Source organism: Venturia canescens, chromosome 10 (assembly GCF_019457755.1).
Source record: "Venturia canescens isolate UGA chromosome 10, ASM1945775v1, whole genome shotgun sequence".
Lineage (NCBI taxonomy): Eukaryota > Metazoa > Arthropoda > Insecta > Hymenoptera > Ichneumonidae > Venturia > Venturia canescens.
The window spans coordinates 7,588,875-7,605,964 of NC_057430.1; the positions used below are offsets into that span (position 1 = coordinate 7,588,875).

The 17,090-nt window shown below is 35.2% G+C and overlaps 2 protein-coding genes across 2 annotated transcripts; one reads left to right on the plus strand and one right to left on the minus strand.

Moving 5' to 3' along the window:
• The first annotated feature begins 4,029 nt into the window (after positions 1-4,029).
• Positions 4,030-10,353, plus strand: LOC122416815 (phosphatidylserine lipase ABHD16A). The gene is made up of 9 exons (XM_043429861.1): positions 4,030-4,231; positions 4,337-4,390; positions 4,915-5,222; positions 5,931-6,073; positions 6,738-6,988; positions 8,130-8,294; positions 8,845-9,193; positions 9,384-9,520; positions 9,778-10,353. Exons 1-9 carry the CDS (start codon positions 4,175-4,177, stop codon positions 9,892-9,894), a joined length of 1,581 nt encoding a protein of 526 aa, XP_043285796.1. The 5' UTR covers positions 4,030-4,174; the 3' UTR covers positions 9,895-10,353.
• Positions 10,111-15,581, minus strand: RanGAP (Ran GTPase activating protein). Its single transcript, XM_043429860.1, has 5 exons — positions 15,215-15,581; positions 14,107-14,523; positions 12,233-13,050; positions 11,306-11,533; positions 10,111-10,630 (listed from the first exon to the last, which is right to left on the minus strand). The coding sequence occupies exons 1-5, from the start codon at positions 15,327-15,329 to the stop codon at positions 10,406-10,408; spliced, it is 1,803 nt and encodes a 600-aa protein (XP_043285795.1). The 5' UTR covers positions 15,330-15,581; the 3' UTR covers positions 10,111-10,405.
• Positions 15,582-17,090: the final 1,509 nt, after the last annotated feature.

A 17,090-nucleotide genomic window follows, 5' to 3' on the forward strand; every position in this document is an offset into this window, starting at 1 on the left:
GTAAACAATAATATGCAAGTTCGAATATTAAACAAAAATAAATTGTAGATATTTTATTATGAAATCTTTGTTGTGATACTGTTGTCATTAAGGAAGTTGAGGCATTAGAATGAAAATGATGTCACCGCTTTTAAACCGATTGCATCTTATAAAGTGAAGTGTAAAAAAAATCAGTTAATTTTTCAGACAGTTTAGGAGCGTCGTTGCTGAGAAAAGTCAATAACAATTTGGGCCAAATAACATGTAATCTTATGGAAGTCAAGACACATTCAGTGATATCTCCGTTAAAAATGATGCTAAAAATATGAAATTTTTTAGGCAACATGAGCAAGGCTTGCCGAATAATGTCAATTTTTTTTCAGATTTATTAGGAGATTTGCTGAGATTTTATTAATAATAATCTGTTTTCCGTGCAGTTTTTTGAGGCTAGGATCGTCACTGTTCGTGTTTTCGACTGAGCTTTCACCAGTTTTTCGTCTTTTTTTCCCCAACTTTTCTTTAAAGTGTATGCAACATTGCCAAACTGCAAACTGGCCTAACTTTTGAAAGGTACAGGTCATCACTTTTGGGTAAAAAAATGACTGTACAGCCTCAACTTCCTTAATTATAACAGATAAGAAAATTCCAACAATTGTTTTTACACATGACAAAAAGGTTGAAATTGGATCACTCAATTAACGATTGAATGTTTTGATAACTTTTTGACTTTCGATCGAATAATCTATACCCGAGCTTGCCAAAGTAGGTACTTTTTTAGTCCTTGAGAGCGATATTTGCATTTAATACAGCTGTAAGTTGAGTAAACATTTCAAATGGTATATTTTTCAGAACGCCTTCGAAAAAATAGTCCAAGTTCTGCATCAGAGTTTTAAACAATCCTTCAAGTGATATTTATGGCAAGAGCCTGAGCCTTTTCGGCGGATTTCTTTTAAAAATCGAAACTTACGAAATAACTAGAACATAAGATCGTTCTCCTCACTCCATTTATTTCAGTCTCAGTGTTTACCGAAGACTTACCAAACATGGCTGATGATAAAATTCATCAACGGGAATGAATAATACACCGAGCGATACGACAATGATCGTTCATTGTATGTCCATTGTCAAGCATTCTCGTAAACGAATACGGGATTGATAGTTACGACAAACGAGACTTACGCATGATCGAATTTATATAATTACTATTCCTGATTTATTATATAACATAATAAAAAAAACAATTATCATATTGTATTGTTTTGTTGGGTTCAACCGCTTTTTTGATAAATAATTTATACAATGCTGCGCAACAACGATCAACGTTTCTCAATTACACTTTTCACGAGCCATCAGCAGAAATGAATAATACACCGAGCGATACAACCAAAGATCGGAGAAAAAAAATGTGAAATTTGTTATTTTTGCATTGATCGAAAATGCACACTCAGAGAATTGATATTAACAATTGACAGAAACTCAGTAAATATTTCAAATGAAATCAATTGCCTGAATAATTGGTAATTGATGGAAACTTCATTCCAAATGATCTTTGAATTTCCAATTGGTGGAGGAGATATTGCCAATTGACGATGATTTTCTATTGAATCCAAAATGTTCTGCCAATTGACCATAAAATTTCTATATTTTTTTATGTCTAGGTATATTTTTTCATAGTTTTCGCTATCTAGATCGACGGCTCCATAGTTTCCGATGTCTAGGAATATTTTTGCACGGTTTTCGATGTCTAAGTCAACGGCTCCATATTTTTCTACGTTTTGGTCAACGGCTCCATAGTTTTCGATATCTAGGGATACCTCGACATCAAAAACTAAGGAGCCGTTGACCTAGGTAAAAAAAACTATGAAGAAATATACCTAGACCTCGAAAACTATGAAGCCGTCGACCTAGACACCAAAAACCATGGAGAAATATAACGAGACATCGGAAAATATGGAGAAATATACCTAGACATCGGAAACCGCAGAGAAATATACGTAGACATGGAAAACTATGGAGCCGTCGACCTAGATAGCGAAAAATATGAAAAAATATACCTAGACATCGAAAATCATGGAGCCATCGACCTGGATAGCGAAAACTATTAAGGAATATACCTAGACATCGAAAACCGTGATGCCGTCAACCTGGATAGCGAAATCTATTAAGGAATATACCTAGACATCGAAAACCGTGGGGAAATATACCTAGGCATCGATAACCATAGAACCGTCGACCTAGACTTCGAAAGCCGTGGAGAAATATACCTAGACATCGAAAACTATGGAGTCGTTGACCTAGGTAGCAAAAACTATGAAAAAATATACCTAGACCTCGAAAACTATGAAGCCGTCGACCTAGACATCAAAAACCATACGTAGACATCGAAAACTATGGAGCCGTTGACCTAGGTACCAAAAACTATGAAAAAGTATACCTAGACATCGAAAACCCTGGAGAAATATACCTAGACATCGAAAATCATGGAACCGTCGACCTGGATAGCGAAAACTATTAAGGAATATACGTAGACATCGAAAACTAAGGAGCCGTCGACCTAGGTAGAAAAAACTATGAAAAAATATACCTAGACCTCGAAAACTATGAAGCCGTCGACCTAGACACCAAAAACCATGGAGAAATATAACAAGACATCGGAAAATATGGAGAAATATACCTAGACATCGAAAACCGCAGAGAAATATACGTAGACATGGAAAACTATGGAGCCGTCGACCTAGATAGCGAAAAATATTAAAAAATATACCTAGACATCGAAAATCATGGAGCCATCGACCTGGATAGCGCAAACTATTAAGGAATATACCTAGACATCGAAAACCGTGGAGAAATATACCTAGACATAAAAAACCATGAAGCCGCCAACCTGGATAGCGAAAACCATTAAGGAATATACCTAGACATCGAAAACTATGGAAACGTCAACCCAGACATCGAAAACCGCAGAGAAATATACGTAGACATCGAAAATCATGGAGCCGTCGACCTGGATAGCGAAAACTATTAAGGAATATACCCAGACATCGAAAACCGTGATGCCGTCAACCTGGATAGCGAATTCTATTAAGGAATATACCTAGACATCGAAAACCGTGGGGAAATATACCTAGGCATCGATAACCATAGAACCGTCGACCTAGACTTCGAAAACCGTGGAGAAATATACCTAGACATCGAAAACTATGGAGTCGTTGACCTAGGTAGCAAAAACTATGAAAAAATATACCTAGACCTCGAAAACTATGAAGCCGTCGACCTAGACATCAAAAACCATACGTAGACATCGAAAACTATGGAGCCGTTGACCTAGGTACCAAAAACTATGAAAAAGTATACCTAGACATCGAAAACCCTGGAGAAATATACCTAGACATCGAAAATCATGGAACCGTCGACCTGGATAGCGAAAACTATTAAGGAATATACGTAGACATCGAAAACGTGGAGAAATATACCTAGATATCAATAACCTTGGCGCTGTCTACCATCAATTGGAAATTACTTGGTCAATTAGCAATTATATAACACAATCAAAAAAAATTTATCACATTGTGTTTTCATCGTTGTGTTTCCACTTTATTGATAAATAATTAATACAATGCGCAACAAAGACGACCGCTTCCCCATTACACTTTTCACGAGCATTCTTGTTATTATTGCCATCCCCATGTCGCTAATACTATCAGTATTACTATATATATTGCTTGAAATTCTTTTCCGATTCGAATGCACAGCTGTGGCCTCGTATTCCGGATGCCCGGAATCCGCTAACCGAACTAGTCAAATCAAGTACACCTTCGGGTATCTCCGTCGAATCTACTATCGTCAGATTATCGACAAAACAGCGGTGGCGCCATCTTACATCACTTTCAAGAGTTGCACGATCCTCGCTTGTTTTTTGGCTCAAATGATTTTGGCTCAAATGGTTTTGGCCCAAACGAGCTGTAACCACATGTAGGTGATAAAAAATGTACCACCTGCGGATGATCATCAAGTTTTTCGAGCATGCAATGGTTATCGGCTAACTTCACGCGATTACGCGTTCAAATATCAACCTCCTCTCCAATTCACAGCTGACGGCGACGTTTCTTCAAAACTGGAGTACTACTGGAGTATATCGACAAAAAACAATAAATTATCGTACCGTGTGCGTTTTCGCACATAGCTTAAAGGAATAATGATTTGGGAGTGCGCGTTTGGCCCAGCATTGTATAAGTTTCACGAGAACACATGGGTACAAAAAAAGAAGAATAAAAATTCATTAATATGCTTGACTCTCGAGACATCATTTGTAAGGTTAGGTAATGCATTTTTTCATACGATTCGTTTCGCTTTGCAGCTCACTTATAAACCGGGAAATTTGGAAAGATGGAGCGACAATTTGATCACGTCGGTAAGCCGTTTTTCAACCAGAAAAAAAAAATATCTCCTAAAATGTACCATGAATTAATTGATTAATAATTATTGAATATATAAGTTTGGATTCGGCGCCGCACCAATTTGAGTTGAATTAGGATTTTGCCGATTATTACGACGCTGAAGTTTGCAACGTTGGAGTTCAACGAAATGAACGAAAAAAAGATTTATAATTCATTATTTTTTTTATTTCACGAATTATTGATGTGGCTTGAAAAATTATGAATTGGAAATTCGGCAGGGACCAAAATTGAAGATTTACTGGAACTATTTGAGAGTTTTTTTAGATCATTTCGTTGGACTCCAACGTTGGAAACTTCAGCGTCATCGATTATTTTCAATTTTCGATCTCTAAGAGATTTGTCAAAACTGAAAAAAAAAACATTCTGAAAAACTAATGTCTAGTTTGGTTCAAACATAAATTGTAAAAACCTCCAACATTTCTTTAGTTTTTAACCTTACGCTCATATGAACTTTATTCGAAATTTTTTTTTTTCACAGCTTGCAGCAATTTGGTCGATCAGTTTTTATGTTTTTCCCTTCATCCTCGTTCACAGGCGAAGTTATTCGCTTGCCGAAAACGCTCAGTCGCTGGTTAAACTAGCTGCCAGTGCCGGTGCGATTTTAATCACTTCACTTGTCTTGCGTGGATACGCACGAGCCAATAATCCTAATTACGTTAGATTTATGCAGAGCATCGCCAATTTGAGTACAAAAGGAGAAACTGATAAAAGAAGGGAACTTCTGCGATATGATTTTGACTTTAAAGCCTGGCCAGTTGATTGGGAACACTCGGCTTCACCACCACGGTAAGCTCGCAATCTTAATATCACCAAACTACTTTTTTCCAGTTTCTCTGGTTTTTTCAAATAATCTTCAACACAAGCTTCGCCGATCCAATTTAAACATTGTCATTTTTCTGGTCACAGTAGTTAGAAAAATATTGTTAGTCACACAGAATCATGATTTCTACACAAAATTCGTTGGAACTTTTTCCTAAAACTTGTTGTCAGAAACCCTTGGGGGAAAGTCTACAAGTGTTTAAAAAGTCTTGCAAAATGGCAAAAACAAATTGAAACATCATGACATTTTTCTAAGGAAAATTTCAGATCAATTTTCGTATGGAGTCACAATTCATTGTATTTACCAGTTCCTTTTCTTTCTAGAAACGAGTTTGATCTTTTCTATTTTTGGAAGCACTTTATTTTTTTATCTTGCTCGCCCCTTACTTTCTACCATTGAAACCCATTTTTGGTGTTATACGTTTATAAAATAACTCGAGTAAAATTGAAAATCACATCACCTCTGGTATTTCAACTCGTACTTTTTTACTTTAATTACCACAAGAGTTATAGTTTACTGCTTAGTGACGAATCATGAAATTAATAATATACTCCATTATCATCAAATAGCTATTGTTTCTGTAAGTTTTGTATATCTAATGTGAAAAATTTTCAGATAAATTCATTGTTATTTGAGAAATTCTAGATGTCTAAGGAATATGTATGTTCGGACAGGAAGTTAGCCAGTCTAGATTGGACTTACAAGCGAGATGGGATAACGCTGCTCTTCTGCAAACTGATAGCTTACGCTATAGCTCATACCGTCGCTCTCAAGCTTATGTATCCTGGAAGCATGTCATCTCTCAACTGGGCAATGAGTAAATCCTTTTTGTTCTTATAAACAATTTTTGAAAAACGTACGAAATTCTTTGTTTTTTTTTTACCATGAAATCGATCGCATACAAATCGAAATGGAAATGAGGAATTGAATTGAGTATTCGAGCAAAAATGTAAACAAGAATGGAAAATGGGTCATTTCTGCTACAAGTGTGAGAGACATCGAATTACCATTCGCCGCGTTGACTATTCGATTGCGCGTAGAGTTGCTGCTATTTATGTGTAACTTATTAATTCGATTCTTTACACTTATCGCATAAATGGTTCTTCCATTACGTTGTCTCGAAAATGCGATTTGAGGTTCAACGACCCAATCAATATTGAACGACGAACTGCATAAAGCCCGAAAACATTCACACTTGCGTATATGAGAGTGCGGCAAAGCTCGTACACGCTTTTTTCTCCAATCTTTGGCGTCGAGCCACTACCACGACACTTGATAACGGTTGAGTCGAAGAATTGTACGAATTTTGATTCATTCACATTTGTTAGCCGTAAATATAGTCATTTTCGCTCTAGAGCGGAAGATTTATTGAGGAATCAACTATTCCCATGCTTCACATTGACTCATGCACACTTTCAAAATATTGTCAAAAGCTTAATGCAGCAAAAGCAAATTCATCACACGTCAACTTCTTTTTACAGGAACCACGCTACTCGATAGCAGGATAGGGCTGCTCGAAATGAATGGCAAACGTTACAAATTATTGTCATCAGACAAAAACGAAATCGACACGATGTTCATCGACGCTCGCAACAAATCAGGAAACGGCGACATTCTTGTTATTACTTGTGAGGGCAATTGCGGCTTTTATGAAATTGGAATTGTTTGGACACCCCTCCAAAAAGGGTATTCGGTACTTGGATGGAACCATCCTGGTTTTGGTGGAAGCACTGTGAGTTCTTCTCTGCGGTATTCCAATTTGTTCGGATTTGTGTGTGTGTGTGTGTGTGTGTTTTTTGTTTTATCAACTCAAGCATATGATAAAAAATGTATTTGTTAATTATGATTCAACTGAGAATTTATTCGAGAAGTATACATTAGAAGGTTTAGTTTAAAAGTAGTAAGAAAAGCTCAAAAAGAAAATTTGTCGAGCGTAAAAGCAATTTAGTAGTATAAATACGGATCAGTAGTATCTCACTACCGCGAATGTGAGAATAATAGCTGCAAATTTCGAAAGAGAAATTTTTTAACACCGTTTTATTGGTCACAAAAAAACACATTTCTGCTAGCGTTCTGCCGTAGAGTGAAGGTTTTTTTCGAATGAAGCCATGATTCGAAATATTCACCCTTTTTTATAATCGATCAAACTTCATCTAAAAATTTCGACTTCAAAAATAAGAGGTAGGGTTGTTAGGCGGCTGAGCCATACCTTTAGCATTTTAAAGGACGATTGTATTTTTTGTATTGAATACAAATGTTATACAGGACTTTGTAGAAAAACTACTGTTTTTGTAGATTCATATAATATCAAACGGATATCGAATGATTTTTATATGATTCAGTATCTTTATTATTCCATTTATTACGAAATTTCAGTAATTCTAAAATAGTATTTTATTTCAAGTAGTATTTACATGCATTTAAAAATTTGATTTGGAAAAAAAACAAAAGTCTGAATATTCGAGTACATAAGAGTGATCAATCTAGACGGTGATTGAAAAGTGACTAATAAAATATTTCGGATAAATATTCTTTCATCAAAAAGAATGAGGTTTGAGCGCGTATAAACGCGTTTATTCCATTGTGGTTATTTTGAACATGGTCATTTTCTATGCTAGTCATTTTTTTGCCGATTTTGGTTTCGAATATTATGCAGTTGACTAAATAGTGCAGACCGCTTTTTATGCATGAAAAACCGACATTTAATTATTCCAATCATTTTCTATAAAAAACTTTCTTTTGATCCTTCATATTTTGCGTTCTTCGCTGCTTTTCATTTAAGTAAGTTAATTTCGACTGTTGAAATGATGAACTTTTCGATTGGATATTCATCTATTGATTTACCGATTTTATTAATTCCATATATTTTTCAGGGTCAACCACTTCCGATGCAAGAACAAGCTGCGATTGATTGCGTTATAAATTTTGCAATAGAAAAGCTTAATTTTCCTGTGGAGAAAATAATACTTTATGGATGGAGCATTGGCGGATACACTGCGACCTGGGCAGCTGCTAATTATCCAGAAATTAAAAGCCTGGTAGTGGACAAAACAATAAAAAAAAACCTTTACAATGCTTTTCAACTTGTGTTGATGTCTTTTCGAATATCTGCCCGAGAATTTATTATAAAATTATTTTGATAGTGATCAATTAGTTGTTGAATTGTTCCATCCTAAATCTATTTGTTCGAAAAAATTCGGAATCGATGCGAAAACCGACATGGTCAATTTTAAATCATAAAATTGAGAAAAAAAATCCATATCTTCCCAACTATTTTGAAAAAAGTTTACCTTTCCGCATTCATTGCATGGTATCAATTGAAAGAAGGTGTAATACAATCAGTAATTAACTGTAGTATTTGTTGGGTTCATTAAAACAGGAAACCATTCCATCGTTCACGATTTTCGGTAAATATTTACAATACTTTTTAGCAAAAGTAAGTATTGTAAATATTTAGCCGATTTTCTACTTCAATAGATATTAGATACATAGATTAGGCAAACCTTTGGATGAATACATTTTTAGTATTTCGACCTTCTGAACTCTTACTACCATTGAAAATTCTAATTTTTTCTGAAATTTTGACAGGTTCTTGATGCGACCTTCGATGACGTTTTGCCACTTGCGATCGAGCGAATGCCAAAATGGATCGAATGTATTGTCAGAATCGCCGTGAGGGAACATCTGAATCTCAACATTGGCGAATTGTTGAATAAATATGACGGCCCAGTGTTAGTTGTAAGACGCACTGATGACGAAATAATGGCCGGTCCAAATTCTTCAATTCTCTCTAATCAAGGGAATCCGCTTGTCGTTAAATTATTGAAACGACGGTATCCCGAACTTTTTGTCGACTGTGACGAGTCTCATATTGCTCTCACGCAATTTCTTGCACAGCCTCACGATACGGAAAATTCCAGCGTTCTAGCGATTCCAAGTAAATAATTTTGTCCTTTTTATTATATTCTAATTATATCCAACTCCACGTGTGTACTATGTGTAATACTTCAAGTATTTTTACTTGAGAGTACTTAACAAATAATCTCGAAGTATTTTAATCATTTTGATTGGTGCTCTGTATTTTTGAATTCAGTTGTAACAAAATTCAATGTTATTGCTTTCTATAGGTCCTCTCGATGACGATTGTATTGAGGAATTGAAATTGGCTTTGGAAAACGCTACTACAGATAAGATTCCTTTGTATCCGTCACGCGTAGGTCTTAATTTAAACAATAGAAAAAAAATCAACCTTGTCAAATTCTTGGTGAGCTACTGCTGTTTTTTTCCTTGCAAATACATCTACATGTCAGAAGAATTTTTTTGATGAATTCGTATTGAATGAAAACTTTTGTAACCAGGGCAGATAAAAAAACTCTGGTCAAAAAAAATTATTATTTTATCAAAATGTTTTTGTCTTATATTTAAGTCCCGCAAAATGAAAATTTGAAATCGTATTTTATTATGAGGAAACCATTTGTTTCGAACATTGAATGTAAAAAAACTATTTTTTCATTTTTCTAGGTACGTAAATATATGGAGGATCAAGCATCTCAGCATTGTCAGCCCCTCGCCGCAGAATTATTTCACCACGGCTGGAATTTAAAATCTATATTAGAATTCCGACCTCAATCAACATAATGGAGCTCGAATAAATGATAAAAAAAAAACCAACATTAGGTGATAAAATGGAATATTTCTCGAAAGATTTCTTTTTTAAGAAAACAAATCTTGAGACGCGCGAAAAGGAAAAGATGGAGTTAAAGCTAACGAGGACACATCAGATCCTCGAGCCAAAATAAATAAATTATAAAAAAAAAGGAACACGACAGTTTAAAAAATAAATGTATGCGATCATTTTCGTTGGTAAAAGTATGTATTTTATATAATGCATAGCAAAAAAATAATCTTTCAATATCGCAACATACGCATACACATACACACACAAAAGAATGGACACCGTAGCTCTGAAATTTCAACAGAATTTATCCTTTTCGCGAAAATTGTAAATGGAACTTGTTGTTCATCCGAATTTTTTCAAATTTGACGTTGGGATCATAAATAAATATATATGTTTATGTACATATATTTGGAATGGAATCAGCCGATGTTTGGGGACACAAATATGGGGTACGAATATAATTTCGGCATGTTACGTATTTTGCATTCGATCGAGAACTGCTTTGAGTGAGTTTTTTGCCTCGAGATGTGGATCTACGAATTTGGTTGTTTTTCCTGGCTTTACTGGCTTGTCGATAAAGACCTTCAAAGTATTCTTTGTTTTCGTGGGGAAATAATCTTGTTGAGTAACTCGTTCCAAAGCCTTGAAGCACCCATCCAAGTTCCAGTCTATTTTATTCGCTCTCTTGTCCTCACTCTGAAATTCCAAACAATTTTGTTCATCACTACAAAATTATCAGATCTCACTAGAGGCATTTTTTCTGATAAAAATCAGTCGAGAATTTATAGGATGATAGGGTACTATGGCGTTAAATTTAAATAGGTGTTTGGATGTTTGCATTTATTTTAAAAAGCTGTAAGAAAAAATATAAGAAGCATCGTATATTTAGAGTAACGCCGTTATGTTTGAACAATAAGAAAAATAATAATTTTTTACTTTAGGCAGATATTTCTAAATATAAGATACGGCAGGGACTTGCCACTCTGCCAAATAGTATCAACCGAATAGATAATGGTAAGATTTTTGTGAAAAACATTCATCCGAAACGAGAAAAAATTTGGCATACGTATGTATTGATTGCGGATGCAGATAATTTTTTTTTTTAATTGAAACACAACATAGTAAACTTTTCAATTGATTAACCAAACGTTTAGAAAAATAAATAATGTGCTAAATAAAATTCTATTAAACAACTGAATAAATTATTTTAATTGATGTAAAAAATGTCCACCCATTGATTTTTATTTTACTCTCGATGAATAAATAAAATGATAAAATTCTATCCAGTATTGAAACACACGTACAACTTATCAGGGGAAACAATGATTTTTTCATGTTATTCGTATTCAAATTATAGAAGCATCGACTGACCTTCAAAAGCCCAAGATTAACAAGCAAAGTGTTGTCAATAGTGGAAGCTTGATTGGTTTTTGTAGCGTGCGCGAACAAATCGGCGTATAAAAGATCAGTCAATTTTTCGGCTTCGATTCTAACATCACCGTAACCACTGCCACAAAGAGCTGAGACTTTCATAACAACGCGTGATAATTCCTCGGTATACTTAGCGGCTTGTTGAGAATTATCGTCCTCAGAAATGCTCTGTAATAAATATAAATAATATTAACAAAAATGATCAATAGTTCACGAAATAGAGAAAAGATTCATTGTATAAAAGTAGCACATTTTTCCACACGTCAACGTTTTTTCAAAATTGACACACGTCAATTTTGATTCTTTTGATTTTGATTTGATGATGATGATTTTGATTGAATTGACGTCTCAACATCAATGACAGTTGAGAGTCAATAATTCTTCACAATCGAATGAAAAAATTTACAAGTAGCCATTACACTGCGATGCAGAAAAACAATATGTTGCTGCATCTTCAATTATAAACTAGCAGTGTAATGTTACCTTAAAACATTGATTGCTACCTAAACATCGACACCCGATTGAAATTTGGTTCAAAATTTTTTTAAATATATGTGAAACCCTAAAAAGACACAACCTCGTACATAATTGCGATAAAGAAACATCTTTTGTATTTCTGTACACAACTTGTGTAGTAGAGTAAAAGAAATCGTTAAAAAGAAGCCATTTCCTGTACCAACACGAACCAAAAATCGAACTTTCGAGGCAAATATCACAAATAGTTTTTTTTTTTGTCACTGTGAAAACATAATGCAAGCATGAGTAAAAATCATTTTGTAATTTGGTCCCGAATTCTTATAGGCGTTTTTAATAAATACCGATCGAAAAATTCTCCGTTTACCTGGTTAAAAAAAGTAGAAATTTTACCTTGACGTGTTCACGGAAAGCCTTGATTTTGTCACCTTGAATGAGAAGTAAATTTTCGCCAGTGGGTGCTTCGAGAAATTCAGCAGCATTTACTATTTTTTTCTGTACGCGTTCGACGATAACCGGCTCTTCGTCATCTGGCTCGTGTCCGTTGTTGGTATTATTACCGACTTCATTTTCGGATTGGGAATCAGTATTTTCTTCATCCTCATCCTCGGCATCTTCGTCATCGCTTTTGTCGTCTTCGTCAGCACTCTCATCTTCTTCCAAAGTGCCAAGAGCTTCGATTCTGTCGGAGCCCATGAGCAATTCTTTGAGGGTTTCAATTCCTTCGTTGCCGAAAGCATTCCCATCGAGTTGTAGACTCATGAGCTGCGTCTTTTCCGAAACTGCACGAGCCAGCGAATCAACCGCTGGAGTACGAATCTCGTTGTGCGAGAGAATCAATTCTGTGAGCGCTGTATGTGACCCGTCGATCCCAAGGGCATCGGCTAAAACCAGAGCTCCTTTTGTTTTTATTAAACAGTCACCAAGATTGAGACTCTCCAGATTTTGGAAATTTGACAACGCTACCGCCAAAGCCCGCGCTCCTTTTAAACCCACTGTATTGTCATTTAAATTCAATATTCTCAGTCTCGAATTTGCTGACAATCCGTTCGCCAAGGCAGCTATTCCAGCGTGATAAATTCCATTCTGTGGCATTACGACCTCTTCCAATGTTCCTAGCTTCATGAAAACTGAGGCAAGAGCTGTTGCACCTTCGTTCTCCAGACGGTTCCTACCCGCAATGAATACCTTAAGCGCCAAGGGTTTTGCTTCTGGAATTCATTTTTGAAAGTGAGTACTCTGATACGTCTCGTTAATATATTGTTTTTATTATTTTTACATTTTAACGAGTTGTTATTCGTTTGGATGTTTCTCTTTGTAGATTTGTTTTGTCCATAAATTATGTGCGTGCATGATAAGACCATTTCCATAACTAAATCTTACGTGACATTTTTTAATACAAATAAAATTAACGAGAGTAACCACGTGCGCGGAATAGAACATCCCAATAAAAATACAGTGACGTGCAAAAGTTGTGGGCCACTTTTCAATGGTAAGTTGATTGATAAGTGTCCTGAAACTTTGGCACGCCGCTATATAAGTTACTATAGCAACATGATTCCATAGCGCATTATTTGAATACTGTTGAAAACTATTTTCAACTGATAACTATTAAATTTATCAAAGTTTTTTCGAGCTTAATCCTTTCCAAGTCCTTCTAAACACTGGAAACTGAGGACCTCGATCCCAAAAATTAGACAATTTACATGTTTATTCACAGAGTGCATGAAGAAAAATCATGGACTCTATTGATCATTAATTGACAAAAATGAATCATTTTTCCTTAAAATAAGTAACACTGCGTAAGCGGTTCGCACATGCAACCAATAATTTTCCAAAATAATCAAGCTCGAGCGACATCACCCATTATGTAAATTTATTAAAAACAATGAGAAGTTGCTTTTTTTGAAATATATGGGAGTGTGGCAGGCTCACGCAAGCTTACTCATTCAAAGTATTGTCATTATGATTGTCTCTTGGTACAGTAATCCATCAGAAAAAAGTATCTGCTAGACATTTAAAGTTCATCCAGAATATTGAAATGTTAGAAACTAGAAGTTGACAAAGTCAGGTGCTATTTAGGGAATTAATTCATGACAACCCATGGGGATACATGCAAGAACAATAAAACAGTTATAAAATAAATAGAAACGAACTTGAGCCAGCAGACAACGGGCTGTCAATATTTGATCAAAATTTTTGATGCAGGATGTAGCTCATGAGAAAAGACGTTTATCATTTTCCAAAAAAAAAACCAATATCTTTACCTTTGGAACTTTTAGCATGACAATTGAGCAACGCCTCTGCAAGCATTTTCCCTCCTGATATTCCAAGTCCATTGTTGTTTAGTCGCAGTTCTTGGAGTGTGTAACATGTCGGTGAGCTAAGAAACGCAGCAAGACTCCGAACTCCTATTGGGCCAAAGGCATTGTCACTAAGATCGAGTTCAACCAGTCTTGTCCCAGCACTGCACAATCCATTGCCGAGAAACTCAAGAGCTTTTGGGATTTCAGTTTTCATACGACCAGTAAACATATCTTTCCAGAGGGCTCGTTTAAGATCTGTCCCATGAGTCTCAAGTGCTTTGGCAATCGCTTCTGCCGCTTCAATACCCAGTGTATTTCCCTCAAGATCCAGAAATGATAGATTCTGGCATTGCTCAATGGCTTCCACAATTGCTTTTGCTGTCAAAGTTTTTAAAACAGAATTTTCAAACGATATTGGAATGGAATCTTCAAGAAATATGAAAGAATCTTTAAAAACTATGAGCAATAAGTTAGGGAATAGATTCATCGCAGTTGAACATCTTCGACTGAAACTGCCAGCCTAAATGAGATAAATGACTGCTCGGCTTCCTGATACTTTGATCATGCAGAATGATGCAGTTTTTATGACTTCTGTTCATTTTTTTCAATGTTTATGCATTTATGTGCAAACATAACAAGATTTCTGCTTTTAGAACTCGTACTCCAAGCGTTGATGGATCAAAAATTCAGTCGAAACATTATGCGCTGTTTTGCTTAAGCAAAACTGCTTATTAGGCAGTTCAAAAAGGCATGAAATTAACCATTGAAAACGCAAAGATCGCATATACAAAAACAATAGAAAAAATAATAATTCTCAGGAGAAATCGGAATACAGTTCTGTCTCAAACACATACAGAGTTCATGCATAATCCGATGAAACCAGACGAATACGTGCACGGAAAAGAACTTAAAAAGTTGAAAAATTCATACAGATGAAACCAATGTCTAACCTCAACAGTAGGTAGGACTATATAGATTAAAAAAATCGCGCTTCGATAGATCAGGTTCCGATTTGAAGGTTAATTTATTACAATATTAGAAAATCTCATTGAAATGAGCAATTCCTTACCATCTTCCGCCTTATCTAATTTAAGAGATTTTCCAGCGAAAGAAACACCACTTTCTGCGTTTTTCGTGGTTGCTTCGTTCAGTGAATCGCCAATATCTTTGAAACTGAATGACATTTTTTAAACGAGTGCTTGTTATTTTTCAACTGACCAAAAATTTGTTTACGCACGTGCTTAAGGGATATTTACTATACAAATTAATAAGAAATGCTTATTCCCGATGGAGAAATTGGAAATTGTGAAGAGCAATTTTCGTCGTTAACACAAAAAATATCCAGAGTCCCTGTGGAGAATAACACGCGACGCAACTTTTTGAAACGGCCAAACAGCCAGCCAAACCGTAAAACCGGCGCCCGGCGCACGGGGGCACGGGCGCACGAGTCCCGCCTTTTTCTTTTGTATATCAATTCTACCAACTGTTAAACGTTTTTTGTGTAGTAAAAAAAAACTAGACGATATAGGGACCGTGCGTGAGCTATAGAGAGCAGCACTACAGTCGATGAGCGCGCTCTCTCGTGTCTGAATATGCAATTTTTCTGATGATATTTTGACTGTATATCATTGAAAATAATTAATTTTTCGGAAAAAAATAATGATTAAAGTAATCAAATACGGTTTTTGTCCGATCAACAATGATCGCATTCAAAATCAAAATGACGTAAAAGGAAAAAAACTGTTTGAATCGAATGACGTTTTAAATGTCGTCGAAACAGAAAGTTTAGTGGATGAGTTGACAGTGTTTAACCTTTTGATCCACTTGGTTCGTTTCTCACTTTTCCATGGAGAATGGACTGTGCCCTCTGGGAAATAATAAAATTTTACTGATAATTCAACGTCTCGGCGTCGAAATTGTGCATTAGAGCACTCTCTCGAATGCAACAATATTTTCTCGATCGAGACGTGATAAAAAATAATAATTTTATTTTGTTAAATAATGCGAAAAGTAATAATTCCCATATGCGCCTGTTTCAAATTTCATCTAAAAAGTTATGAAATTGGCCGCATAGTGACACTGTAGACGCTGCGCACGGTCCCTATTTACCTCCATAAACTTGGCCGAACGACTTGCGCTTTTCTAATTTTTTATTAATCATATCTTTAAGTGGTCGTTCAGTAGTCATCAGTACTGTAATTAAAAAGTTTAGTAGTAATTAATTATTTTATAATCGAATAAACAAAATTTGGGTGCAAGTTAGCCGAAATTTTTTTATTTTTTGTTCAAATCGATTAAATCAATGCCTAAATCAATAGAGAATCGTTGAGTGGTCACGAATAATCGAGTTGAATCGTTTAGTAGTCATTAGATTATTGAAAAACTCGAAAAATTTATTTCCCAATCACCGGCTACGTCTAGCCTATTGAAGTAGTTATCATCCAGCCGATTGTATTCTAATAAGTCTCAATGGAAAGAGAATTGTAAAGTGGTAACTAGTAGTATGCTTGAAATATTTAGTAGTAATTAATTACTTCATAATCGAATAAACAAAATTAAACAAAACTTGGGTGCAAGTTAGCCGAAATTTTTTTATTTTTTGTTCAAATCGATTAAATCAATGTCTAAATTAATAGAGAATCGTTGAGTGGTCACGAATAATCGAGTTGAATCGTTTAGTAGTCATTAGATTATTAAAAAACTTGAAAAATTTATTTCCCAATCACCGGCTACGTCTAGCCTATTGAAGTAGGTATCATCCAACCGATTGTATTCTAATAAGTCTCAATCGAAAGAGAATAGTCAAGTGGTAATTAGTAGTATGCTTGAAATCTTTAGTAGTAATTAATTACTTCATAATCGAATAAACAAAATTAAACAAAACTTGGGTGCAAGTTAGCCGAAATTTTTTTATTTTTTGTTCAAATCGATTAAATCAATGTCTA